This window comes from Ornithorhynchus anatinus, chromosome 10 (genome assembly GCF_004115215.2).
Source record: "Ornithorhynchus anatinus isolate Pmale09 chromosome 10, mOrnAna1.pri.v4, whole genome shotgun sequence".
NCBI lineage: Eukaryota > Metazoa > Chordata > Mammalia > Monotremata > Ornithorhynchidae > Ornithorhynchus > Ornithorhynchus anatinus.
The window spans coordinates 45894567-45922470 of NC_041737.1; the positions used below are offsets into that span (position 1 = coordinate 45894567).

The 27904-nt window shown below is 47.1% G+C and overlaps 1 protein-coding gene across 1 annotated transcript in view; it reads left to right on the forward strand.

The window, feature by feature from the left end:
* Positions 1-27904, forward strand: part of SND1 (staphylococcal nuclease and tudor domain containing 1) — a 382537-nt gene that overhangs the window by 105660 nt on the left and 248973 nt on the right. The window contains exon 11 of the mRNA XM_029072845.2: positions 24753-24842. Within this exon, the coding sequence (XP_028928678.1) occupies positions 24753-24842 (90 nt within the window). The remainder of the gene's footprint in view (positions 1-24752; positions 24843-27904) is intronic.

A 27904-nucleotide genomic window follows, 5' to 3' on the forward strand; every position in this document is an offset into this window, starting at 1 on the left:
GAGGGAGTCACCTCTCATAGAAGCTTGGAAGATGATTTTATTAGGTGAGAGCAAAACAGACATGGGTCTTGTCGGTGATATCAGGTATGTAGCAGTCTACTTTCATAAGCCCAGAAAGGGTTAGTCAATGGCATTATCATTTATGATACTTATTTTAAGCACTTACTACGTGACGGGAACTGTACTAAGCTCTGGGTGGATGCAAGGTAATCAGGTTGGACATAGTCCCTGTCTCACATGGGTCTCACAGTTTTAATCCCCATATTACGTATAGGGTAATTGAAGCTCAGAGATGTGAAATGACTTGGCCCAGGTCACACAGCAGACAAGGGGCAGAGCTGGGGTTAGAACTCAGATCTTTCTGACTCCCAGGCCCAAGCTCTACCCAACTAGGCCACACTGCTTTTCTTTGGGTTCTAAGACCTCATCATTACAATGTCAGCGACAGCGATTGGACAGGGAAACAGATTTCTGCCTTGCCTAATTGAGCAGGGAAAAGGAGCTGACTAACCACTTGGGCATCCCGGGTCACCTTCCAATCCTGGACTATGGTGAGATGTGGTGAGTGAATAAGTGGGAACCAAAGCCTTCTGTTTCTCTTCTTGAAATGTGCCATTCTTCAACATGGATGGATCTGAGTGATGATTTTCCTTGGGAGAGCTGGTTCTTTGCTTGCTGTGGCAGTAGCTCACCTGTGGCTGTGCCTTCCAGGCGCTGCTGATCTGTCTGTCACATAAGGGTTAGCACATTCCCTTTCACTGTTGTACTGTGGATGAAGGCAATTTCCCTGCCTCCCAGATCCAGTTAGGTGTTTTCAAAGAGGTTACAACTCGATGCTTCCATCACTTGCTCTGGAGACCTATTTCGGGTTGGTTTTCCATTTACAAGAGGGCGTTCTGCTCCAGTTCACCTGTTCACTATTACTTCCCCCCCTCGGTTTTCTCTGGACGTGGGATCCCCGGCCCATAATGAAGAGCCTTGACAATAGTAGTACCTGTCCCCTGGCAATTGGTTGGCAGTCAGCATCTCCTCTCCTGTTGGTGTCCCCTGTTTCTGGCTTTCAGGCAGCCTCTGCAGGTGCTCCGGTGCCCATTGCCTGCTCCTGTCCGAGGCAAGGATTGGTGTGGAGTGTGAGGCTTCTTGCACCAGCTAGGGATATTAGTCATTCAAAGTGGTATTATTGAGCACTTGCAAGGTGCAAAGCTTGGAAGAGTGCAATACAGAGTCGGTAGGCATGTTCTCTGCCCGCAACGAGCTTGTAGTCTAGATATGGTCGCATTGGTCTCCTCTGTTGATTGGTCGTGCTCCATTTGTCTGGATGGTCACCACCCTGTATTTACCCATTTCTTTCTTCCTCTACCTGTCCCAAACAGCCAGTCCATCCCTTCACCAGTAAAGACTCAGCACCAGATATCTCTGAGTCTGGCATGATATTCAGGCGCCCCGGTCTGCATCCTTTTTGGCTCCGCTTCCAGGTCCCGTCGGTCGGAAGCAGCGCCTCTGTTGTGCGGGGCATTGGGCGGGCAGCCGGAGCCTCCAGAACAATTTGGGGAAGTAGAGTCACTGGTCCCCCGGAGACCGAAGGTCAAACGTTGTGTATAGTTTTGGTTACACTGCCCTTCTAGACCGGTATTGGTGAGGGCGGACAGTGACCGCTGAAGCCTGGAACTGCTGTGCCTCGGGCGTATAGTGGCAGTTGCCACCTGTCATATGAGGGAGCTGGGTGGTCAGGGAGGCACCGAAGTGCCACCCTGGACGGGCTGGGGTGACCTTAAGGAGTCAAAGGCGAACATGTTTCTCTACTTAAACCTCAAGTTGTCGTTAGGCTGCAATCCTTTGTGGCAGATATGGGTTGTTAGTTTGCTGAAAATAGATGTTAATTGGCTACTGTACAGCATAATGATTTTAATTTGACAAGAGAGCCATAATTCAATCAGCCTATTAGGTATTTAAAGTTGTACACAAGTTCAAGGAAGAGAACTAAAATAATGGCTCCTGGCACTTTATCGTTTGCTCAGGAGGCTCTGAACGTAGACTAGATCTTCTGGCCTATAGGAGCAGTGGGGCCTTTGCAGTTCTGCCAGAAACAGATCCCAAGGCACCATAAACGAACACGCAGCCCCCACCTCAGCCGATCAGCTGTTCAGCCTGCAATTGAGGCATTAAGGTAGTGACCAGTTTTCTGGAGGGGCTTTGTTCCTTAGAGGCATCCATAGGATAGAATGACCTGTAACTTCCTGGCTTTTCCTTCTTTTTCCATCTTCAAGGCTGAGGTCAGGGGTTGGGTCTTAAAATACTCCCCTTCTGAGTTATATGGTGGGAGGTAGGGTGGGATGTGTACATATGTGTGTCTGTCTTTTGTGTGTGCACACGTGTGTATGCATAGAAGGATGTGCGATTTGGTTTTGATCAGCCAGATTAGCTTTCTCTTGCCCCCCAAATTAATGGAGAAGCACCATGAAACATTCAGATGATATCCTTTAGGGTGGTTGGGGAAGACAAGCAGGTCCTTCGAGCGGAGTGAACAGATGTGTGTGCGGCCATTCCCTAGCCCCCGCAGAAGGGATCACGTGGCCCTCTGTGGCAGGGACCCCTTTAAGTTACGGCGTGACACATTCTGTTCAGGCTCCGAGCCAGATGTGCTCATTCTTACAGAAATGAAGTTTGACAGCTGTTGCCTAACCTCTTTAATATCCCCTCTTCTCCTTCAGCCTTTTCAGAGCTCTGAAACCTTATTAGATATGAACAGTCTTTTGCCCAAAGGGGAGAGGCGGCTGTCTCCCTCCTGCCCCGCTTCCCTTGTGATTGACACAGCACCGGGCGGCAGGCATGATTAGCAGTGTTCTCGGTTCTAATTTCCCTCTGATAGGGGGAGTATTAACAGGCTAACAGCATCTTAGGGCAATATCTAAAGTGTTTAATGATCATGGAAAGTGGGATTTTTGTCCTATTATTAGCTTCCTCATTTCTCCCTAGGGTGACACCGGTTGATTGACTGGCTTATGGGCTCTTACAATCTTTCCAGAATAAGGGGGCTGCTGGTGGGAGAGAGGGCAAGGTGAGAAATCTGTACGGGATTCCCCCATCGCCCCTGTAAAACGTATACCTTATTTGAAAGGTGAGCATAAAGTGATGGGGTCAGCTTCCTGCCTGTTTCAAGTGGCTGTAGAGGGAATGGCAAATTCTGTTCCCAGCTTGTGCTTTCTGTCAAGGGACTCCCAGGTTAGATGGTCCAGGATCCAGTTAAGTTATAAATAATGTTAGTTTGGTTTGTGTAACTTACATTATTAATAAACATTCAGAGGCCCCGAGTGCCGAAGGGCATAGGTATTACATCTGCCTCAGATCGCAGTCGAGAGGAAATGGATGGTTGGCAATTCATGGTAAAATGTACTGAACCCCCTAGCTCCTTGTTGGAAAGATTGGTCTTAGAAAGTGATCTCTGAGGAGGAATTAACAATGTGGGACAGGTAATTTTTCGGATGGAGTGGTTTGGACCAATCCGGGACTTGGGGGGAGTGAGGAAATGAAGTAGTAAGCAGCTGGAAATTGAGAGGGAGTGTGGTAAACATTACACGGCAAGAGCTGAGCTAAGGGGATATGCACAGAGCCTATGCGGGGAGACCACTGATTAGCAAATGGTAAGAACCTGTGTGATTGCCTGTGGGCAACATGTGATTGCAACTGGGATGAGAAGCAAGATTCCTTCAGCAGACCTTTTTGAAATGACCAGAGGGGAGATGGGTGAACTTGGGAAGGTGGAGAAGAAGGTTGTTTAAAGTCAAGGCAGGAGATAAGGAATGCACCAGCAGCAACGAAAGGCCAGAAGTGAACCTATTTTGTGAGATTGTCTTGAGACCTGTGAGCCTGGAATATGTCTTAGCTTTGGGTGGGTAAGTTAATTGCAGACCATATTGACCTCAAAAAGACAGTTGTCTCCTTTTCAGACTTTTCCTTCAACCAAAAGGGACCTAACGAGGAAACAAATCTCCTGTGCAAGGACTGTTGATGGAGGTGGGTTGACTGACAGGAGCGCTGTGACTAACGGGATGACCTCTTTTCGAATGGGGCCATTTAGTTGCGCTGTCCGAGTCATTTTTAAAAAGCAGTGTCTTTCAGTGTGACTGTAATTGCTAAATGCTTGATAGTCATGAAATCCAGTTAGCTTTCTTGCTGTATATTGATTTTTAATGTTTATTTGCGAGACCTCAAATGAGGGTCCAAATTCTTGAATGCTTTCCCAGAATTACTCACTTGCACTTCTCTCAGATATGAAATACCATTTGTACAGGCTAGCAAAATGGTATTTAATGGTGGCTGACAGGCTACTATTTAAAGACAATATGAATTGGACCCTTAAAATTTTTCTATTATCTAGCTCTTGGCACAGATCATTGAATTTAGGTTTTACCGTGATTGCAGAAGACCTCACTCCCTTAATAACCCAAGCTATGCAGAACACTCACTTGGTCATAGGACTCTTCTGGTTTTCTAGTGATCATTCAGAGAAAATGTTTCCTTCTTCTCATCACATTAGCCCTGAGCTGGGGTTATGAGGGGTGGGGGTGAGGAGAATGATATCCAAAACCCTGGAGGATAAGATTCAGAAGGCAACAAGAGCGATGGAGGAAGTAAAATTGATCAAATTATTAATCAAAATCTTCCCTTTTTTGTTTTCTCCCCTCCTTCCCTCAGTGCATTTTAGATAAGCAACAGGGAAACAGAGTGCTGGGGCATGTTGGGAGGGGAAGAGACTCTATCCTCCCTTGGCAATTTTGGAAATCCATGAGGAGCATGAGGTGGTCCAGATAGCCTGCGGACCCATAGCTGGCTAATCCTAACTCAAATCTCCTAGATTGTTTCTCCAGTTTTACTTTGATGTCTCTGACTTCTGTCAATATGCGTGAAAGTTGAAAGAGGCCCAGAAGGTGGGACAATCAGTCAATCATATGAAGCATTTACTGTGTGCAGAGCATTGAACTGTGTGCTTGGGAGAGTATAATAGATTTAGTGGACATCTAAATGCACATTTAGTGGACTGTCTTCAAGGAGCTTGCAGTATAGTGGGAGGATACAGACAGTGAAATGATTTGCAGGTAATCAATCCACCAGTGGTGTTTATTGAGCATTTACTGAGGGTAGAACATTGTACTAAGTGCGTACAACAGTGTTGGTAGATGTGATCCCCGGCCACAGGAGCAGCGTGGCATGATGGATAAAGCACAGGTTTGGGAATCAGAGGAGCGGGATTCTAATCCGACTGCACTACTTACCTGCTCTGTGACTTTGAGCAAGTCATTTAAGTTCTCTGTCCCTCAGTTACCTCATCTGTAAAATGGGGATTAAGACACTGAACCGCATGTGGGACATGGACTGTGTCCAACCTGATTAGCTTGTCTACCTTATCTAAACCTCTGTGCCTCAGTTTCCTCAACTGCAAAACAATGATACAATACTTATCCTCCCTTCTAAAAAGACCATGAGCCCCATGTCAGACAGGGACTGTGCCCAACCTGATTAACTTATGTCCACCCAAGTGCTTAGAACAGTACTTGACACATAGTAAGTGCTTAACAAATATCATAAAAAGGGAGCTTGCAGTCTATATGGGGAGATAGACATTAAAATAGATAAGGGATAGGGGAAATATAGATGAGAAGTTACATAAATTCACAGAGGGGAGGTGGGGTGAATATGAGGATGCTTTAGGGGGTATGCAGCCAAATGGCATAGTCAACACAGGGGAAGGCGGAGAGGAGAAATAAAGGGCTTAATCTAGGTAGATCTCTTGGAGGAGATTTGATTCTTAGGATGGCTTTAAAGGTGGGGGAGAGTAGTGGAATGTCCGATATGAAGGGGGAGGGAGTTCCAGGCCTGAGGGAGAAGGTGTGCCCATTTAATGTGTCTGAGGAAGTGTGTGTGGTTAAGTACAGGGAGTCTTGGGGGAACAGGGTGCTAGTAAGGCTTTCCTTCCTGTGTTGTCCTCGGGCCAAGAGGACATATGGTCTGAGTTCCCTCAGGGCACCAAACACTGCCCACCACTGAAGGGTTGAGTTCCTGTAGGCGAAACTGGCTAGATAAAGAAAGGCAATGGACCCATTTCTCACTTCCCTCTTCCCCCTCTATTGCCCAAGTACCAGTTTAAATAATTGTTTTATGGGTAAATTAAAATGCAAGCATTTAGAAAGGTATCGGAAAGGCAAATCGCACGCTGTACGCCGTAGGCAGCATTCTGTTTTAATCAACTTAGCGGGTGTGAATTCTCTGTACATTGGCTACTGGAGCCATGAAATTGTTGTGGCAAGAAAACAATGTGCTGAACCATTGCGTTTGGGCACTGCCTCCGCGGTGTGAACTTTATGCATTAACTGTAGGAAAGAGACGAAAGATATCGGCCGTCATTGCCGAAGCTTCAGAAGTTTGGTGATGCCTCTGGGCAGAAACTTCTGGCTCTTCTGAATTACCCAATTTGGAGCAGCTAGGCTAGCTGCAAACAAATTTGTATTCATTGTTTAAGTTCTGCCTGAGATGGGAATGAAATGACAGTCTGGCCCCTCTGTCTTCCTCTCAGCTGCTCTCAGCCTTGTGAGGGAATAGAAAAGGTCATGACAGGGAGAAGTAAGGGGGGACTCAGCATTTATTTCTGTGGGCAAAGACTCCAGAGTCCAGTATTGGGTATAAGGAAGTTAAATATTCATGACTAAGAATTTTTGCAATATTTCTGACAGCCACTTGCTGCTGAGATTTTCAATGTCATTAAAAAAAATAAATAAATCACCTCACTAAGGGCATACAGCCAGGGGCTCAGGTGCCTGGGTTCTGATGTCTGTTTACTGAGTTCAGGTCTAGGATGGGTCACAATAACTCTTATGAGCTTCCACTTGATGCAGTGTACTAGGGCTTGGGAAGTGCAAAATATATTGATCAGTTCCCCGCCCGCCAGGCATTTATTTTCTAAATGGCGTGGCAGTCATTAAGATATGTATAACTAGAAGAGAAACTTAACGTTCAGAAGTACTGCTGACAGAAGTAGAGTTGTCTGGGTTTAGTAACCATATAGGGTGATGAATCAGAAGGTTGTTGGAGGGAGCTGACTTTCAGGAGGGCTTTGAACATAAGAGCCATGTTCAGGTAGATTTGGGGAAGGGAAGGAGTTTCAAGCCAGAGGAACAGCATGAGCGATGGGTTGCAGGTAGAGTCAGGTAAGGTACAGCTAAGAAGGTTGCCTTGGAAGGAACAAGGACAGCGAAATAGGGGATGAGCAAGTGAAGAGAAGCAGACGGGTTAGGTGGGACAAGGCGGTGGAGAGCCTCGAAGCCAATTGCGAAGCGTTTGGGTTTGATGTAGTGAGACCTAGGATACAAGTGGAGGGTCGAGGAGAGTTGTGAGCCAAGTAATGCTTCTGGAAGGTGATTCATGCAGCAGTATGTGTTGAAATTGCAGTAGGGTTGAGGCTGGGAGGCCAGAGAGGAAAATGCAGTTCTCTCAGATGTGACCTGACCCAAGCATATACCAGGGTGGTGATAGTTTAGGGGGTGGGGAAAGGCCGGAAGTCGCAGGATTTGGCTATAAATTGAAAGATAGTGCTTACCAGATGCTTCAAGGCTCTTTTACAAGATGATTAATTGCCTGGAAGAAAGGATTGACTTTTAAAAAAATTACTTTTTAAAATGGAATTTAAGTGCTTACTTTGTGCTAGGCATCGTACTAAGTGCTGGGATAGATACAAGCTAATCAGGTTGGACGTAATCCATGTCCTTCATGGGGACTCACAATTTCAATTCCTATTTTACAGATGAGATACAGAGGAGTTCAGTGACTTACCCAAGGTCACATAGATAAGTGGCGAGTTCAGGATTAGAACCCAGGTCCCAGGCCTGTGCTCTGTAGCAATTCAGCCAGCCCAGTGATCCCTTTGAATTCAATCCTAAAAAGAGAGAGGAAACTGTGGTTTTAGCCCTCTATCTGACCTCCAGGCTGTACAGGTTCTTTGATGTTGCTGAAACATAAGTTATTTATTTATTTGCTAACTGCAAGGCATTTTGTGATCATCTTAATTGGAACTGGCATTCTGATGCCCCAAAGCCTTTCTGAGTGCTGGCCTCTTGCAGGCTGATGCTGGTTTTTGAGGAATTCTGGGGTTTGAATTTTCATTTTCCTAAAATACATATGAGGCCTTGCTGCTCCTCCCCCATCCCTCCCTGCCTCCTTTTCTCTTTTCTTGCTCTCCATTTAGTGGTAGGCTCTATGGGATTAAGACTTTAACAGCCTGTGCCAGATAGACATTTAAGTAATTCTAAATTCATTGCCTATTTCGCTGCTACTTTGAATTTTTAAAGGTGAACTTGTAAAGGTTTCTTTTAAAGTTTAAGATCTCCAACTGGTAACATAATCTGAGCTGACTGACAATTACATTAAAAGGAGAGGGTGAGAAAATCCATAAAAGTTTGAGAAGTTCTGTCTTCTGTTTCATTCCCCTGGCCTGCATTTCATGTTCTGGCTGTAGTCTGGAAGGTGATCTCATGAATGCCTTGAGCGGTGTCCAGGGATCTAGGAAAGCAGGCTTGCTCTGAGGAATAGTGATGCCTGTGGTGTTATTCAAAGGGGAAGTCTGCCTGTTGCACTTTTGCTCGGGTTACACGGGTACTCCCAGGCTCTGGAGTCCTGGATTCTAGTACCAGCTCAGCGACTTGGAGAATGCCTGTTGTGGCTTTCCTCTTACTAACCCAAGAACTACCCCAAGAGAAGGAGCCTGACAGGAATCCTGAAAAATAGCCGGCCGGCACAGGCGGTGCAGCCTGCAGCAGCTACCAAGGCAACCACCAGCTAGTTTTCTACCGCAGATGCACGGTCTCGGCACTATGCTGTGGTCACGCCAACCATGAGTGGGTTATGCACATATCGTTTGTGTACTCCTCGCAGTGTGTTGCATTACTGCCTGCCTGCTCCTCACGTTCTATGCCTCAATGGGAATTTGTCTACCGGGGACGAAAGTGCGTAAAATAACACCATTCAGGCCACAGGCAGCATAATTCATGCATGCCGATTCCTGGACCTGAGGTTTCAGAACTGAACTTCCCTCTCCGCTCTCTTCATCAATATCATTGTCATCAGTAGTTTTGCTCCTAGGGGCATCCAAAGTGCTCCACTAAGCACATTGTCGTATCGATCCAGTTTCCAGCCTGGAGTGAATACTTCTTGTTTTCAGACCTGTCGGCTTTTTTCCTTTTTCACCCGAGAGGAACAAGAGTTAGTCGGTACTGAGTCAGACTGATGGACCAGTCAGCTCAATGTCCTGTCCCCAGCGGAGGCCACAAGGGATGCTTGGCGGCCCAGTGTGCTGGTCGCCTTTTTTCACATCTGTTGTTTTCGTTATTGACGTACCATTTAAATTCCCCGCAATCAATCATTAAAAGAAAGCAAAGCGTTCTATTTTTGAATGCAGAGACTTGGGCTAAGTAAAAACACCATTTGGCACTCCTGCTTCCTATCAACCTGATGGTGTGTTGGCGGTTCTAGCTTCAGGGAGAATGTCACCTAAATAATTACTTAATTGCCTCGCTGGTGATGTTGCCGAAAACGATTCCGACCGTACAACTGGGCACTGGCAGCCTAACTACAATTAGGCATCTGTGAGGCGATCACCAGGCAAGGAGATTGCCTCAAGAGAAGGAGAGCATCACCCGGCTAGATGAGTGCCCACCGTCTCCCCAGCCCAGGATTGGAAGCCAGGTCCTCCTCCTCCCCGGCCCATGCTCTTTGCACTCGCCAATGCTTCTTCTCACGCCGTTGGCCGAAGTAGCAAATTGGTGGGATTGGGATTATAATTATTTTTGGAGATGGAAGAGAGAGGGGATAGGGGAAGTTCAGACCTCAGCCAAACAGTAGGTGGTTTTGGAACCTTCTGTGGTAGAGTAGCCTTAACGGGTTGATCTGGAATCTAGGCCGATGGAATTGGGATAGGTAAATTAAGTCAGAACTTGGCACAGCTTGGGCTAGAAATTAGAAAGCCAAGTTGCTTATGCCTCTCTTCTTCCTCTCTTCTTTTTCCCTATGCCATTACCATCTTCATTGCCTCACAGCAATAGACCATATTGGAAGGGTGGTAGCTGTGATGAAACTGAACATTTAGTTAATTATTCATTATGGTAATAATAATTATGGTATTAAGTGCTTATTGTGTGCAAGGCACTATGCTAAGCATTGGGGTGGATACAAGCAAATCGAGTTGGACACAGTCCTTGTCCCATGGTAGTGCTTAGTATAGTCCTCTGCACACGGTTAGCACTCACTAAGTACCATTGTTTGATCGTTAAGGGTGTATGACTAGCCAACCAACATGGTACTTAATCCCTGGGATAGAGTTAAAGTCATTCAATTGCAATCAGTCCCTGCTCCACATGGGACTCCTGGTCCATGATGTAGGGAGAGCAGGTATCTTGTCCCAAATTTTCAGATGAGGAAACTGAAGCACTGAGACATGAAGTGAGTTGCCCAGGGCGATCAATTAGTACAGTGCTCCACACATAGTAAGCATTCAGTAAATACCGCTAATGATCATTCAGCAAGTAAGTGGGAGAGCTGGGATCAGAATCCAGATCTCCTGAGTCCCAGTTCCGTGCCCTCTCTCTTTGGCCACATTGCCGCCTTCTGTGTTGCCCTGCACATGTGCAAAAATCCTTCTGCTCCCAGCAGCCTAACAAATCCCACCGTGCACAGGGCCGTGGGTCTAGGTTACTTGGTCTGTGTCAGTCTCATAATTTCAGTCCACGCCGGATCCTACCAAGCATGATTATTATGAGATTTCAGAACCAGTATTTCTGAACGGTCTGGCTTGTTTACAGCCTCCCGGACTGAGGTGGTGCTCATTGCTGCAGGATTTATTAGCTGAACTCCTTGCGGAGTGGCTGGGGAATCTGGCTTTTCGTCAAAGCCGACTGAGCAGTTTCTGCATTCTCAGCAGCATCGCTCAGGAGATGCCTCACCACCTTGTGCTGTACCAAGGAAGTGACCTGTTTCTAGAGAGTGGAGGTCAGCTAAAACGGGAACTGTTGCCTGGACTCTTGAGTCTCTTTTGAACCTCCCCGATCATGTGAAGCCAAATCTCCTGTGATAATTTTTTTTTTTTTAAGTAGCATTCCCATGTTTCTTCTGTTGTCCTCTTACTTTGCTGAAGGAAATGCGATGAGATCCAGACTCTTCCTCCCTGTCCTGGCAAAGTTGTGGTTTCTTTACCAACCATTGTCAGGGGAATACTGACACTGAGCTGATATTATTGATCTGCCTCCTTCCCCAGATGCTGTGTAAATTTATTTGCAGGAGATAAAGGCCTTATTTCCCTTCCATCTTTCCTGGGGGCTTGCTTTGAAGAACTGCACAGGCAGCCCCAGAAGGAAGTGTGGGAAAACGGTGAACTTAAAAACCCCAGGCAGAATCACTACTTCGAAGATGTCCCTCTGCACTCTGGTGTCATTTTTATCTACTATTTTTCTGGAACCATCAGCATATACTTCCACAAGCAAAGCACTGTTCTGTTAGATGAGTGTCTGATCAATTGGATTTATTGAATGCCTGCTCCATGCTACACACTGTATTTGAGAGCACCTGGGAGAGTATAACAGTACAACGTTATGCCTGCCCTCGAGGAGCTTGCTGTCCAATGGAATGGTCCTTCCAGTCAGTATTCTCCCTGACAGCAGCATCATCGGATCCTGGGTGTGCTGCCGAGACTCTCAATCAATTAGTGTTTTTTATTTGTTTTAAATGGTATTTGTTAAACGCTTACTGAGTGCCAGGCACTGTACTAACCACTGGGGTAGATACAAGCAAATCAGTGCGGACAAGCTAACCAGAGCTCCCTGTTCCACATGGGGCTTTCCGTCTTAATCCCCATTTTACACTTGAGGTAACTGAGGTCCAGAGAAGTGAAATGACTGGCCCAGAGTCTCATAGCAGTCAAGTGGTGGAGCTGGGATTAGAACCCAGGTCCTCCTGACTCCCAGGCCCGTGCTCTATCCACTAGGCCATGCAGCATCTCGTGTGCAGCTTTATCGAACGTGTACTGTGTTCAGAGTACTCTCGGAAGCACTTGAGAGAGTATGGTTAGACCTGACCCTTGCCCCAAAGAAGCTGCCCATCAGGCCTCGGGGCTTGAGCTCTGTTGTCTTCTCTCCTTTGAATGCTGGGTGTCATTGGTGATGGGTGTTCAGAAATTGCCATGCAAGCAGTGTGCTGGATGAGAAGGCTGTCTGGGCCATTCGTTGTTCCAGTGACTTCATTTGCCAGCGCTTGCCCATGGTTGGAGCCGGTGATGAATGGGGCTGTAACTCCCTGATTGATAGCAACTGGACTGTGAAATAAAAGTTAGTCATCTCCGTTGTGCAGGGTTAAAATGATATCTGTCCTGCCACCGGTACAGGGACCGATTTACTGTGTGTTTAAATACAGCCTGAAAGTCCCTTGGATTTGGGGGATAAAATATGTGGCACTCACTCTGGCAGCCTGATTTAGACCTTGGAGTGATGCGACTGGCAAGGCAGAAACCCAGTGTCTGAAGGGAGGCCTTCCTGCTTGCGCTGGCATAATTCAGGCTCGTTTTTGAATGCTCGAGGATTTATTGGGAAGATTTGACTGGAAATCTGCCTCATTCTGAAGATTGTTCTGGCACACGCTAAATAATGGAAAGGTTTCCTTTCCTATTCTCCCCACGCCCCCTCTCCCCCGCCCCCAGGCCTTGTCCGTGATGTTCCAGAAATGACATTTTATTTATTTTTATTAGATGGGGGTGGAAAAGACCAAATGGGGGAAAAAAAAGAGAAAAACTCCCTCAGTAAAATGGGTTAGCCCCCGAGCTGTACAGGCCTGCCCCTTATGTCACCAGGTCTCTAGATGCAAAAATCCATCTTCCGTTGTTGGATTTTTAGCTTTTGAAGGAGAAGGCATGTGGTCAGAGGGCAGGAAGGTTTTCCTCTGTCTTGTACCTGTGTTTGAAGTAAGGTGGGGTATAGCCTGAGTTTTACTTGTTTAACCTAAGTTGTTGAAGGAGGAGAGGGAGGTGGCTGGAAAAGCTTTCTTTGTCATTAGCAAACAGGATATAGGCCAAGTTGTTAGGCTTAAGCTTACCGCTTTCAGTTCAGTTGACTGGAGTGAAATTCAAAAAGGGCAGGTAGCTAGTTTCCTCAGTAGTCACCTTTGCACTTGGGTTTGCACCCTTTATTCACCCCTCCCTCAGCCCCAGAGCACTTACATACACATGGGTAATTTATTCTTCCCCTCTAGACTGTAAGCTCATCATGCACAGGGGACTTGTCTGCCAACTCTGCTGTATTCGACTCTCCCAAATGCTTAATACAGTCCTCTTCACACAGTAAGCCTTCGGTATTATACGATTGCAAGTTTTCCATCCTTGGCTTCTGTCATTTCTCAGAAGAATATGACCTGTGGTTTTGGTTCAGGGTGATTCTGTTCTCCCTCTAACTTTCTTCACCCCCTCCCTTGCCTGCTTCCCCCCTTACCAAACCCCCTGTACTGTCTGAAACTGATTACACATTTTTCACTTGAAAGTTTCTCATCCTTTCTGGAGCAGGTGTATATAAAGATTCAGATTTACCACTGAAATGTTTAATTCTGGGTTGTTTGCTTATTTCAGAGCACACGAAACATTGCATTTTAATAAAACTGTGCCGGTTAGCCTTTCTAGAACAAAGAGAACTTGACCGTCCTTCACTGCCTGCTTCTTTCCTTTTTTGTTCCCCGTGAAAACGGAACTTCTCCAGGCTCCCCTTTGCGACAGCTACATCTGTTCTTAGGAAGCCACTGCTAAGCTTCGGTATCTTAAAAGCATTAGAAAGTTAACCTTTCAGAGGAAATGCACTGTGGATAATTTTGTGTGCCTTTGTCAGCTTTTATCCAGCAGCTGGGGTGGAGGGTGGGACGGTGAGGGGAAAACGGGCAGTTTGGAAGTCTAAATAACTTGGTTTGGTATGATAGTCAATAGCTAGGCCAATCCATAATCGATTAAAGGGACACTTTAATATTTGCAGTTAATTGATTTTGTTTAACCTTATTCAGCCTAGTCTTGTGTTGAATTCTCCATCTCTTGACTTGTTTCAGACGATATAGGAGATGTTATACATGTCCAACAGTATACAGCGGCAGGTGACAGAGATCTTAACCCTGGCTGTTTAATTTTTTATGTTTTTGAAGTTGAGTTACATCATTAGCTGTATGCTTGTCCTCTGGGAGTATAAGAACTGAGCATTGGAGGTTGTGGTGGCTTTTGGACCTGTTGGCTCTGGGGAGACGTTGAGCGAAGCCGCTGTGATGCAAACTGTGCTCTGATCTCTTCTCTCCTGTAATGTGGGTATATCATATCCTGATGTTTTCTTTCATTATGAAGAAACTGAAGCCTGGAGAAGGTCATGCCGAGCTAGAAATTCAGAACCGGGGTTTAATTCTCTTCCCCTCGTTTCTCCCTTACTAAGTGTTTTCACTATGTTTTTGACAGAATGCTGTTATGGAATCAGGGAACATTCTTTTGACAAAGCATGCCTGTCTAGATAGAATGCGTTGTTGGAAAAAATGTGCTTGCCAACTGTCGATCAAGGCACACACACCATTTCCTTAATGCGGGGTTCGTCAATATATTTAACCTGAGCTGTCTATGTGAATCCCTTTTCATACTAGAGTTTCATTGAAATAAAATATCAAAGAGTATACGGTTTGGATACGAAGCACATTTCCTCATCCTCGTTAGTAGTTTTCCTGCGACAGAAACATCTTATCAATTTTGGGATACTATCGCCCTCATTTTCTCTGTCGGGATTGCTAGTGTCCAAAATCACCATCATTCTGGGAATGTCTTTTATCTGGTGAGACCTGGTGCCATTTCACTAGCTACTACCTACCACATCCCAGCAGGTGGGGATCCTATTAGATTTGCAGTCCTTTCATTCTCTCTGTTAAATGGTAGCACAAGAGAAAGGTAAACTGCCCAGGAAATCAGAGGCGGAGGATCAATTAATGAATCAGTGGCATTTATTGAGTGCCTACTATATATACAGAACACTGCACTAAGCGCTTGAGAGAGATGAATATCTCATGGGCTGCCCTTTGTGGGGCTATTAGAATATAAACTCCTTGTGGGCAGCTTATGCGTATTTGGCTTCTGTTGTGCTCCTGAGCGCTTAGTACACATTTGGCATCTAGCAGGTGCTAAATACATATCAATCAGAGCAATAGCCTGGCGACCAGAAGGCCTGGAGTGTGACTCCAAATTTGGCTTGTCTCCGTCGACACGCGGTTGCTGCCTGCCTGGAAGTAGGAGGTTTCTGGGCTGCTTTTCTGAACCTCGGGGCCAGCCTGTCTCCCCCTCCCCCAACTCTTCTCCTGGCAGTCCAGAGAAGGGCGGGTTAAAGGGATTGGCTGGGTCCCAAGTTTCATCATGAGCTTAGAGATGTTACTTGGTGTCAGGGAAGGTGGCAAGCGTGTCTAAAAGCACCCCCCAAATGAGTGCACAATTGGGGTTTTCCATCTCAAGTTTCAAGTTTCAACTTGTACTGTTTTTTTTTCTCATCAAATGGAAGTTTCTTTAACGTTTGCTTGCGTTAAGAGTTGAGTTGAGGCAAGCCAACCTCTCCTCTCTCAAGCCTGCTGACTCTGCTTATGGTCATGCCCATTAGGGAACAACCCCATACACTCAGTAAATTCTATTCCAAGGGCTTCCAAGCCTTTTCTGGACCCATGGGATCTTGACTCGGTCATTTTATGCTTGCGTTTTCCCACTCATAATCTACAGACGGTGCTGCTTTTAAAAATTTATGAAAGGTAGTTTCAGAGTTTGGCAAAGAACACTAGCTGTCAGAATGGCCGGGCAATCTTGACTTTTCTCACTGAGTTCTGGTCCTGGCCTTGCTCTGTGACAACTCATGAGTTCGTTCTCGTGTCAGTCCCGTCCCGTCCCCGTCTCCCCCCCCCCCCCCCCCCCCCCCCCCCCGCCCCGCCCCGCCCCGCCCCATGCCACCTGTCTTCTTTTTACAGGCATTCTAAAACTAAGCAGTCACCCACTTTGTACATTTTGGTGATGAACTTCCCCTCCCACCAGTAGTCCCTTCTCTGACCATCCATGTTTGGGTAGCAGCCATGGGACTCACCGATTGGGAAGTGCCTCCTTGTGGCCTCTGCAGAATCTGAGACAATCGGCCTCCCCATCACCATTTCTGTTGCTTATTTTCCATTGTCTTCGACCCTCCCTTACACCGTTATATGAGGATCATATTTGTATTGAGGCTTGTGATCCTGAGGAGGAGGATGCTAAGGAAATGGACCATAGCGGCTGGCGGCATTTTTGACCTCACTCCTAGTAATATTTGTTAAGCATTTACTATGGCAGGAGCACTGCTGAATGCTGGGATAGTTACAAGAAAATCCAACTGGACACTGTCTCTGTCCCACCCGGGGCTCACAGTTTTAGAAGGGGTGCGAAGGGAACCGATACACCACCCCCTTAGTGAAGTTGAGGAAACAGAGGTGCAGAAAGGTTAAGCAACTTAAGGTCACGCAGCAGGCAAGTGTCCGAGCCACATCTCCCAGTCCGGACCTTTCCTCTAGGTCACGCTGCCTCTCAGTACTCAAGAGTGACTACTCCCTCCGACATTTGCCATCCCAGTCGAATTGGTGATGAAAGCCAAATCCCCACCCAGGGACAGCAGCAGGAAGTTTTGACTTTTGTTCCCCATCCCAGAGCAGGAAAGAATATCCTGGCTCCTGGCAACTCCCATCCCAGAGCCTTGCCTCAGGGTGAGAGGAGTCAGAGCAGTTTAGCTGCCGGCTGTGTATCCTCTCCCCTCCAGAAGAGCCTATCTCTGGATTTTACGTCTGTGAGGGGTAGTGCCGTTCTTTTATTTCATGTGTTCTGCTATGGCTGCACAAGTATTGTAGCGAAGAGAAGCTCCCACATATGGTTTTTCTGTGTGGATAATGGTTTTTGAGTCCTTAGAGGCTTTAAAAGCACTTTGCTCCTAAAATCCTTACTATTTAAAAAAGCTAATGCATGGCTTTTTATTTTGCTCCTGTCTCATTATTCCTTCCCCCTTATGTATCTCCGCAAGAAAGAGTAAATATTTCTCCAAATGCTCTTATGTTCAGTTTGCAATCGTAATTGAGAGGAAGAGTGGTCTCTAAAGAGAAATTCTTTACGTGATGATCTTGAAAACGGTGCTTTAATTTCAGTTGGTGCAAGTTTCTGTGGAATATAATCAAATGCTGTGCACCAGAGATAACGGGTTGAGCTCCTTCAAGGACGGGAAACTGAGTGAATTCACTTTGCTCCTTATTGTTTTTGCTGCTGTGAAATTGTCCAAAGGCTGGCACTTCAGCCGGTATTGGCTACCGGGACCATGCAGAAAATCTGAAAGTCAGTAGACCTTACTGTAGCCCCAAGTGCTCAGAGATCTACTTGATACTGCCTTCCCATTCTGCTCAGCACAGTGTTTTGCATTCTGGGATATGAATATAGGGATGATAATTATTGTGGTATTAATTAAATTTGGTTTGTTTGATGGTATTTGTTAAACACTTACTATGTGTCAAACGCTATTCCAAGCCCTGGCATAGGTACAGGTCAGTTAGGTTGGACAAAGTCACTCTCCCACATGGGGGTCACTGTCTTGAGAGAGGGAGACCAGATATTGAATCCCTATTCTACAGCTTGAGGAAACCGAGGCACAGAGAAGTTGTGACATTCCCAAGGTCACACAGATAGCAATTGTCTGAGCATTTGGCAGAGCTGCCCGCTCTTTCCAACAGGACAAGCTGCTTAACAAATATTTTTATTATTTATTATGTGCTGAGCAGTGTGCTAAGTGCTGGGTTAGATAGAAAATACGTCAGACTCAGTCCCTGTCCCATAGGGCACTCACAGCCTAAGCAGGAGGGAGACCAGGATTGAGTTTACAATCCCTCTTCAGATTGTAAACTCGCTGTCGTCAGGGAATGTGTCTATCAGTTCTCCCAGGCTTAGTACTGTGCTCTACACACAGTAAGCACGCAATAAATAATACCATTGATGGGTTGATTGATATTATAGATGAGGAAACTGTGCCACAGAGAAATTAAGGGACTTACCCAAAAGATTACACAGCTGGCAAGTGGCGGAACTGGGGTTAGAGCCCAGGTTCAATGACTTTCAGGCTCCTGCTCTTTCCACTAGTCCACTTGCACTGATCTTGTGCCTTGCTAGAAACCTGCTGGCATTGCTCTTCTGGCTTCTGCTTCCCGGTGGGCAAGTCTGGTTCAAGTAATTGCTGCTGGCAGTTTTGTTTTTAAGGAGGGGGACGGCAGGTTACTTCCTTTTCCCTCCGCCTCCTTCACCCCTGAAAGCCTTGGATTAGCCAAGAGAAGGGTTCCCTCTGAAGTGGCAACTTGACAGACCCAAAAGTTTATTGCTGTGGGGAAGCATTGAGTAAAGGAGAGCAGGAAGCTACCTACTGTGAGGGGAAGTGAAGTGAGGATGGAGCACACAGGGTGAGTTCAGGCCCCCCTTTCCTCCCTGCTTCATTTTGAGTGCATTCACACATGGCTAGATATAGATCTATATGTTCATGTACATTTTATTTTTTAAAGTGCAGTGAGGTATTTTTGTGTGGATTGACGATTTTTCCTTCCCCGCTCAGGGAGAAGTGTGAAATATGTTCCAGGCAGTTGTGGCGTTGGAAGCTGCCCAGCCACATGGCCTAGGCCCCCATAATATATGCTGCCTTTGCACCTGATGAAAGAAGAACAGGTCCTTCCTGATATTTTTGCCTTTGCCAGGCACTAGCAAAGGAGGGAAGCCACTTCCCCTCCGGGGTAACTGTTATAATCGTAATTGTGGTATCCGTGAAGCGCTTACTCTGTGCCACGGGCTGGGGTAGATCCAAGATAATTAGGTCAGGCACAGTCCCTGTCCCACAGTCTAAGTAGGAGGGAGAACAGATCTCCATTTTACCGACGAGGCAACCAAGTCACGGAGAAGTTTAGTGATACGCCCGAGGCCGGACAGCAGGCGAGTGGCAGAGCCGTGCTGGGAACCCTTGAAGAAACTCAAGTTTGAGAGTGAGAAAAGGTATACTTGTGATCACTCTTCCCTGGATCTTATTTTTCCTGGGCTCTTAGTTGGGAATTCCAGCTTTCCCGTTGAGGGCTAAGCAGGGCGTCTCCTGCTGCCTGCGCCAGGAGAGGTTCCCCCGGGAGATTTCCCGCCTCTGCTCTGAGGCTCTAAAGCCCAAGTCCCTGTGAACCGAGAACGTGCGCTTCACAGCTAAGAGGCCTAGGAGAGTGAAGGTTCCCCAGGATACCACCGCTTGATGACCACGGGAGTTGCTATGACCCTCCCTGGCAACATGCCCAGGTCACGCAACCTGCTTGTATTTAGAAGTGGAAATGTACAATCAAATCTCTGCTGCCGGCGTTGTTCCTGAGACTGTCATCTATGCATGTTGACTGTGAATGACCCAGGTGAAACCCTCTGCTCGCCTGAAGCCCTGGTGCCTCCAGCCACTTCCCAAAGTGATAGCAGAGACTAGTGGATTTTCTATGCTAATGTAATGCTCTGAAGAGATAGAGTAACACTTAAAGGGCCAAAAAAAATCCGAGGTGGCTGCAGTCAGAGGTATCACAGAGACCACATGGGGGCGCCGGTTCCTGGCCCTGCTGCCTCCCCGTTCCATGGCCGCAACCACCGAACAGCGGAAGGGGTAATCAACATTCCTCACACCCTTTAAACGAACATCCTAAAATGTGTGCAGTCGGAGTCTGCTGAGCCAGCTGTTTGGGCTGGTCTCCTCAGTTCTCCCTTCTTTATGACCGTCCTCCGAATCATTTGGGCATTATGAGGATCCAGAGCCACCGAGATCGAGGGACCGTGGCCGATGCAGTTCAGTTGCTCGTGGGCTTCAGAGCCGCGTCCTCTGTCCGAGTCTGGCTTCGCAACCGCCCGCTGTGGAGGGAGGAGCGGGGGACCGGGCCGCTGTGGGTTGTGTGGGCCGGAGGCTCAGGGAAAGGAGAATTCATTCATTCAATAGTATTTATTGAGCGCTTACTATGTGCAGAGCACTGTACTAAGTGCTTGGAATGTACAAATTGGTAACAGATAGAGACAGTCCCTGCCCTTTGATGGGTTTACAGTCTAATCTGGGGAGACGGACAGACAAGAACAAGGAGAAGCCACGTGACTTGATGGGTAGAGCGTGAGCCTGGGAATCAAAAGGACCTGGGTTCCAATCCCTGCTCCATCGCTTGTCTGCTGTGTGGAACATGGGCAAGTAACTTGACTTCTCCATACCTGTTACCTCATCAGTTAAATGGCGATTAAAATTGTGAGCCCCATGTGGGACAGAGACCTTGTCCAACCCAGTTACCACATATCTACCCCAGGGCTTACTACAGTGTCCGGCACATAATAAGCTCTGAACAAGAATTATTATTGTCGTTATTATTGTTCCCTGATGTAGGGTTCAGGTAAGGGATGCAGCCTGTCTGAGGCAATGCATCGGTGGTGGGCAACACCTGGCACCGCCTGTACTAAAAGGACAGTGGTTCCAGGAAATTAGGAGTGTCCCTCCCTCAGCGGGGGACGTTTGGGAAGCACTAGTAGGGAGGGAAAGAAAAGGCAGGCTGCCCTGCATATTCTAGTGGCAGGTTGAGATCACCCAGACCAGAGACCACGGATTAAGCAGAGGAGTCTTGGGGGCATTGGGATAGAAAAGGATTTAATTCATACGTCCATTAAATGAACATTATTGGCAATCAACTGAGGCGGTTGTTTAGTCAAGTTATTTCTCCACAGCATCTTTTGGATCTATCTCTTCCACTCCGTCGAACAGACCCTGCTTTGGTCCTGGTGCGTCTCGGAACCTGTCTAAATGGTTGCATCAGCCTCTCTCCTCCATTCTGTTGCCCAAATAACTTCGTCAGAATGTCCCTCTGCAAACACCCCACTCCTCAAAAACCTCCAATGGTTACCCATTCCTCTTGGCAAAAACTCCTAACTACTGGCTTTACTGGTTCTCTCCATTTTCCTTATTCACTTCCCTCTCCCACCACATCCCAGTTCATACACTTCATCCCTCCCCAAGTCACCCCTCTGTGTTTTGTTCTCAACTCTTCTCCTTCAACTCCCATTCACATTCTCTCTAGGGCTCCTTTCCCCCGTCACATTTGCCACCAGATCTGTTCACAGCTCCAGTCATCTCTAGGAGGCTTCCCTCAATAATTTATTCTTCTCCCAGTGTCATGCCTCCTCCCATCTTCCACTCTCGGCCTCTTGTAGCCCTTCATTCAGTCCAGACCGACTTATCCACTAAACCCTCTTGCCAAATCTCCAGTCAGTAAATTAATTTATGTCTTTCTCCCCTGTTAGATTGTAAGCTCCTCAGGGGCAGGGGTCATGACTTGTATTCTCCCAAGCAATTGGGAAAATACACAGAAACTCTACATAGGAGATACTCAGTACTTTGCACTGATTGAAGAAAAATGTGGAAAGCTAAAGGAATGTGTAACTTATAGCTAAGGGAATTGAATAGTGCCATGAGAAAAGGTTATGAAATATTTGAAAGGGTCACCAAAGGTTGGATGGCCATCAGTGGTCTTTCTGTGGTCTTGTCGGGAAGACCTGTGGAGATCCCCTCGTTACTTGTTTTGAAGTCTGTTTTCCCCCTCCTAGTCTCTGAGCCTGTTGTTGAGCAGGGATTGTCTCTATTTGTTGCTGAATTGTACTTTTCAAGCATTTAGTACAGTGCTCTGCACACAGTAAACACTCAATAAAATACAATTGAATGAATGAACTGCTAGCTGTTCTTATCCAACTCCAATGAACTCTGGCACCTGCAAAAAATTTTTTCCAAACGGCTGCCTATAATAACACCAAGACAGCCCCATTTGATGCTTTGATGGGGGTGATCGTTCTCTCCTCAGCTAGGAGTGTCTCAAGATCTTCTCCATATCAAGTCTAAGGCATCACAGGCTCCTCCCAGCACATCGTCTCCCAGGGTGATCAGCAATCACTGTACATCTTGGGTTTGTGTATCATCCACCCACCAGAAGAACAGCCATTGTGGTCTATTTTTATTTTTTCATGTTGAAACCAGACAAGTCTCTTTTAGGAGGCGTGACTCGGTAGGTGTCCTGCTTTTTCACTGTTGATATCCTATCTTGGATTGCCTCCTAAGAAACTTAAATGCTTTTGTGCGGTTGGCAGTTTGGGTAATTTTGCAGTTTCTCAGGGCTGTCCCCCTTCCTTCATTGGAATGAAATGCAGCGGTGGGTTGAGCGCCTGACACTTTTCAAGGAGCCTACCAAATCCATGGCCCAATAGTTGAAATTGTCATTCAGCGTGAGGGAGAGGGAGAAACTGGGGAAAAGAGTGTTCATTTGCTGCATTCTGGGGCTGTTAGGTTCTGGCAGGCTGGGTGGAATACTCATTTTAAAAGCTGTGTGCTCATGGCTTGGAGTAGTCAACTCCTGTTTCTTTTGGGATTTTTGCAGATCACCGTGCCTCTGCTCTTCCCTCTCTGACATGACAGTCCGGGGCTCTCATTCATTCATTCAATAGTATTTATTGAGCGCTTACTATGTGCAGAGCACTGTACTAAGCGCTTGGGATGAACAAGTCGGCAACAGATAGAGACAGTCCCTGCCGTTTGACGGGCTTACAGTCTAATCGGGCTCTCCTCGCTCCCCCCCCCGTTCTTACTACTGCTCTCTTCGTGGGATATCTTAGGGTAGCATGAGGCAGTGGTGATTCACTTGGGTCATCACAAGTGAGGTTGGGACCCTGAGCCAAGGCTGAAGGGAGTTGGCCTGCAGAGGAGCATTGGGGGCCATGGGGGTTTGGTCCTGCTGGACATGATGACAGGCACTGGGCGATTTGGGTTTTAAGCTCGTTCCAACCATTTCCTTCAGAAATGGGGACTTCACGATTGGGTGCCAGGGGAAGATGTGGGATCTCCTCTAGGCCTGGGGGTTGAGTCAGCCATCTAATGACTTTGTCTGTATTAATCACCCTGGAGATTCCTGACACCTAGCAGCTCCTGCCAAGGGGAGATTCTTAATGCCTCTTTAAGCGTGATCATAAACCATGCTAAAGGGCGTGCAGCTTCCAGAAGCCTCTGCTTAGAGCCCAGCATTTGGAATGCTGAATGGCGCGAGCGGATGACAGGTCTGTCAGGGGACATAAACGCGAGGCTTGCCGTATTCATCGTCTTAGGGCAAGCTTATGTTTATGCTGCCAAGCATGGCTCTTCAGTCTGTCTCCCTCACGCACCTGTGCCATTTCCTCAGTTTCCTTGTTGGGGTAAATTGCTCGGTTTAGACCCACAGTCACATATTGCTCAATAAATATAATCGATTGGTCTTGAAAGCAAACCATCCTTTTGCCTGGCCACTGGCTCAGTTTGGGGTCCGGGGAACCACTGATCAGAGAGCAGGTCATCTTGGTAAATCTAGATCCTTTGGCCTGACCCTGGCTTTATAAAACTTGTTTCAGTGTCCATTGTCTAGGTATTGCTAAGCATATACTATGTGCTAAGTACCGTACTAAGCCATGGAATAGATATAATAGGTTTGACAGGTCTCCATCCCACACAGGGCTCAAAGTCGAAGTAGGAAGGAGCACAGATGTTATTCTCCATTTTACAGATGAGGAAACAGAGGCCCAGAAAAGTTAAGTGACTTGCCCAAGGTCACTCAGCAAGTGAGGGGTAAAGCCAGGATTAGAACCCAGGATTTCTCACTCCCAGGTCCATGCTCTTTCCACCAGGTCAAGGGGGCTGGCCGGATGGTTTCCTTTCTCCTGGTGGGCATTGGATTCCACGAGCTCCCTGGCAGCTACCTAGAAGCCACATTGAGGTAGTTCGGGATGATGGGGAATGGTAAGGAACAGCAGGGCAGAGCAGCAAGCCTTTCCTCAGTGGGTTCTTAGTAAGTGGCGGATAGTATGCATCCTTAATGAGTAACCCTCTTCCTGGTGTTAGGCTGGATCCGTGCTGAAATTCCACTAGATCACCCCATAGCTTAGAAACAGGAGAGTGGTTTGCAAGTTGAACCCAGCAAACCCTTTGAGACACCTGGTTAGGTAGGCAGAGTTAGCTTTCTTCTCACACCCTACAGTATCATTAGGGCATTTGCCAAATGTATAATTAAAAATGGCCCAGGGACCATGCTGGGAAGGGTCCCAGATTTGAAGGCTGCCAATGATTGACTTCTCTGTGAGCAGTGTTTGGTCCTCCTCAAACCCCTGTAGCCGAGGACCAGGGGAGATGTAGGAGAGAGAAAAACCAAGGCCAGGGAAGAGAGAGGGGAATAAAGATGGAGAGCTCGGTTAACCTGGCGGATGTCCTGACGACCCACTGTTCCACAAATAAGTTTAGGACCTGAGTCCATTGGAATAGGACTAGTTTGGGTTTTACCTTTTGGGAGTGCGATTGGAAGCAGAGTGAAGATAAGGGCCAGCAGAAGCCGGATGACTCTTGTGGTGCTTTAGGTTTAGATTGAACCCAGCCCCTGCAAAGCTTGGGGAAGGGGGGTGATCTTGCCCCCAGAAAGGAGTTTCTCAGCATTTTGAACCACATGGATGTTGCAGACCTTCAAAGCTACCTTCCAGAGACTACAGACCAGGAGCTGTGTCGTGGCCTCCACCAGGGGCTGGCAGCACAGGTAGCTGCTTAGAGTTATTTGCCATCTTCTCTGACTTGTTTTTTCCTCTTCTGTATTTTTAGGACAAGAACAAGAAGCTGCGCCCCCTCTATGACATCCCATACATGTTTGAGGCCCGGGAGTTCCTGCGGAAGAAACTCATTGGGAAGAAGGTAAGGGACAGAGGCAGTGGGTTTGCCAGCGTTGGGGTATCGTAGCAGCAATCCGCTCCCCTGTAGGTGGATGCCTGGGGACTGGCAGAGCTCCCCGACAATTCTGTGCTTCCAGAAGTGTCTCATGGGAAAAGCTTAAAATTGGGGCCTTGACCACAGTGTGATTGCTGCATCTCTTGTTGGTGTGTTCTGTTTCAGGGTCCAAATTCAATTCCAGTGGCAGTAATTGCTTCCTACCCCAAGCTCCCTTCATTTGACTAACTCCTTCTTCCCGGCCGTCTCCATTTGAAACTTCCTGCTGTGGAGTGCTCCTGGAACGTAATGGTGCCGGTTTTCCGCTTTCTTTCTGTTAAACCCTTCTCCCCTCCCTCTTTTGAGGGGTGCCCCCCTGCAACGTTAGACCCTGTGGACCATCCCCATATCACTTCCTCTCGAACGTGATCCATGTGGCAGGAGGAACTGTGTCTGAAATGGAACTATGTGCTTCCCTTGGTGGAGCTGGATTAAAAGCAGCAGTTTGTGTTTCTCCTTCCTTCCACTTCCTCAAAACCTTCTGCTTTTCAACTGCCCTGATTGTGATCCTGTGATTCATTGTTTCACCATGTGGATGGATGTCAGGTTTAGGGTCCATGGCATTTGTTGTGATAACAATTGTAGTAATTTTGGAATTAAGTGCTTACCGTGTGTCCGGTACTGTGCTAAGGGCATCCCTGTCCTACTCAATTAACAGGGACCCTATCTAATTCCCACCTTTGTACTCTCCCAGTGCTTAGCGCAGTGCTCTGCATACAGTGAGCGCTTAATAAAAGCTACTATCACTACATCTGCATGGGATTCACAGTCTAGGAGGGAGACCACATATTAAATGCTCATTAACAGATGAGGAAATTGAGGCCCCCAGACAAGTTGTGACGTGCCCATGGTCACACATCAGGTAAGAGACAGAGGTGGGATGGGAACCCAGGTTCCCTGCCTCCCAGGCCCGTGTTTTTTCCACTAGGCCACACTGCTTCTCCACTTCTGTTGCGCCGGCGTTATATTGTGTCATTGCCAGGACTGACTTTGTGGCATGTATGTGGAGGGACGTGTGACCTGTGCCTATGCTGGTTGGACACGAATCGCGTCCTGCCCTTTTATTGGCCTGCCCGACGTTGCCCCATCACAGAGCTCCGGCCTGTTCAGCGTTGTGCTGAATTGTCTTGTCAGCTCCCTTCAAGGGAAACATAAAATTCCCAGTGTGGCAATTGATTGGAAACAAGACTTTCATGGGATCTTCCTGCTCAGCGCTGTAATCCACATGGGGTTGATTCTCAGACTCTCCAGTGAAAGGAACCTGGTGGAAGTTCCTCATCCCATGATAGATCCTCCTTCCAACAACTTTGCTTAAAGAGGCATGTGGTACCGCAGGAGTGTTTGCGAAATACAGGGAGGTGCCTTCTTAATGATCGTTATAGGAGCTGGTCTCTTCCAGCTGTTTTGTAGGAAGAGGGAAGGGGAGTGATTATTAACCAGGGGGGTCTCGATTATGATCTTCCTAAGGGCCAGAGCCAGCTGCACGAAAGTCAGGAAGGACACAAGTGTATTGGCATAAACCTCCCATAACATTTTGCATATCATTTCCAGATGCCAGTATAGATTGTGCAGTCTATGCTCAGTCATTTTTCAAGTTAACACTTTAGAAAATGACAGCCCTCGGGATAGCAGCGGTAATTCTTCTCTTCTCTCTTCCTGTTTACCCACGCGGTATAATGGATGCAAAACCACTCCCTCCAGGCAGGAATTGGGGTGGGGGTCACTCAGAGTCAGGGAAGAAAACTGGGGCTGGGGTAAAAGCCATCTATTTAGCTTTGCTGATCCCCTATCCCCTACAAGGGGCCTTTTCTCCTTTGAGAGACTTACCCCAGATTTATCACCAGGACATGTATAGGTGGCATTTTACAGTGCCTGCGGGGAATGGTTTTGGGGGACAGAGATGCTCGTGCCCTCTTCCAAGTGGGTTTGGTGGGGCATAAATGAAAGTGTTTGGGATTGTGTTCCAGCCCCATACCAGACTACATCGGTCTACACAGCCAATCTTCCCAGATTGTAACAGCCTCAGCACACTTCCCCATTTCTACCTTGTCAGGGATAACTTGCCTGGGGCCCCATGATGATGCCCAGGTAGTTGGCTTCCACTTTTCTGTGTTGTGAAAAATTTTGGAGTAGTGTTGGCCCAGCAGCCAGTAGGGAAAGAGAGCTGATTCTCCCAAGACAAGAGCACGGTCCCCTGCGGTAAAGGGTACACTACTGACCCCACTCTTTTTGTAGTATTTACTATAAATTCAGGAGTGGACTTAATCAGAATCTTCACTGACTCATAGCAGGTAAGAAATAGTAATTAGGCAATAGATTGTTTAATAAGCCAAAATCCTGGTTCTGTTCCTTCATTTAATTTGCATTCTTACCCCCAAAATGAGCAGTGGTCACATCTTATCTCCTGTGATAGGCCTTGTACACAGAACTGGTTCCTTGGCAGGGAAAGACGGAGGCACCAGCTTCTTCAGGTCAGGGGAAGAAAGAGGGAGCTACTACCTGACACCCCATTTCTATCATTCTGCTCTCAATCACTTGATAGTCTTTATTGAGTGTGCGTGGGTGGGGGGCGGGCATGATGTATCTACTTCACCATTGGGGCAAACAGCAGTTCATTCATTCAATTGTATTTATTTTGCGCTTTCTGTGTGCAAAGCACTGTACTAAGTGCTTGAGAGAGGACGATATAACAATAGACATATTCCTGCCCACAATGAGCTCAAAAGACCCTTTGTAATACCATGTTTGACTCACTGTCTCCATGCTAGTTCACTCTTTAGCCCACATCCAGGTGATTCCATAGACACAAACTTTTTGTATGATATTTTGTGTTGCGGACAACCTCAGAAACAGGTTGGCCTAGTGGGTAGAGCACGGGCCTGGCAGTTAGAAGGCCCTGGGCTTTGGGAGTTTTTATGATATTTAGTGCTTGCTATGTGCCAGGCACTGAATTAAATGCTGGAGTTGATGCAAGGTAATCAGATTGGACT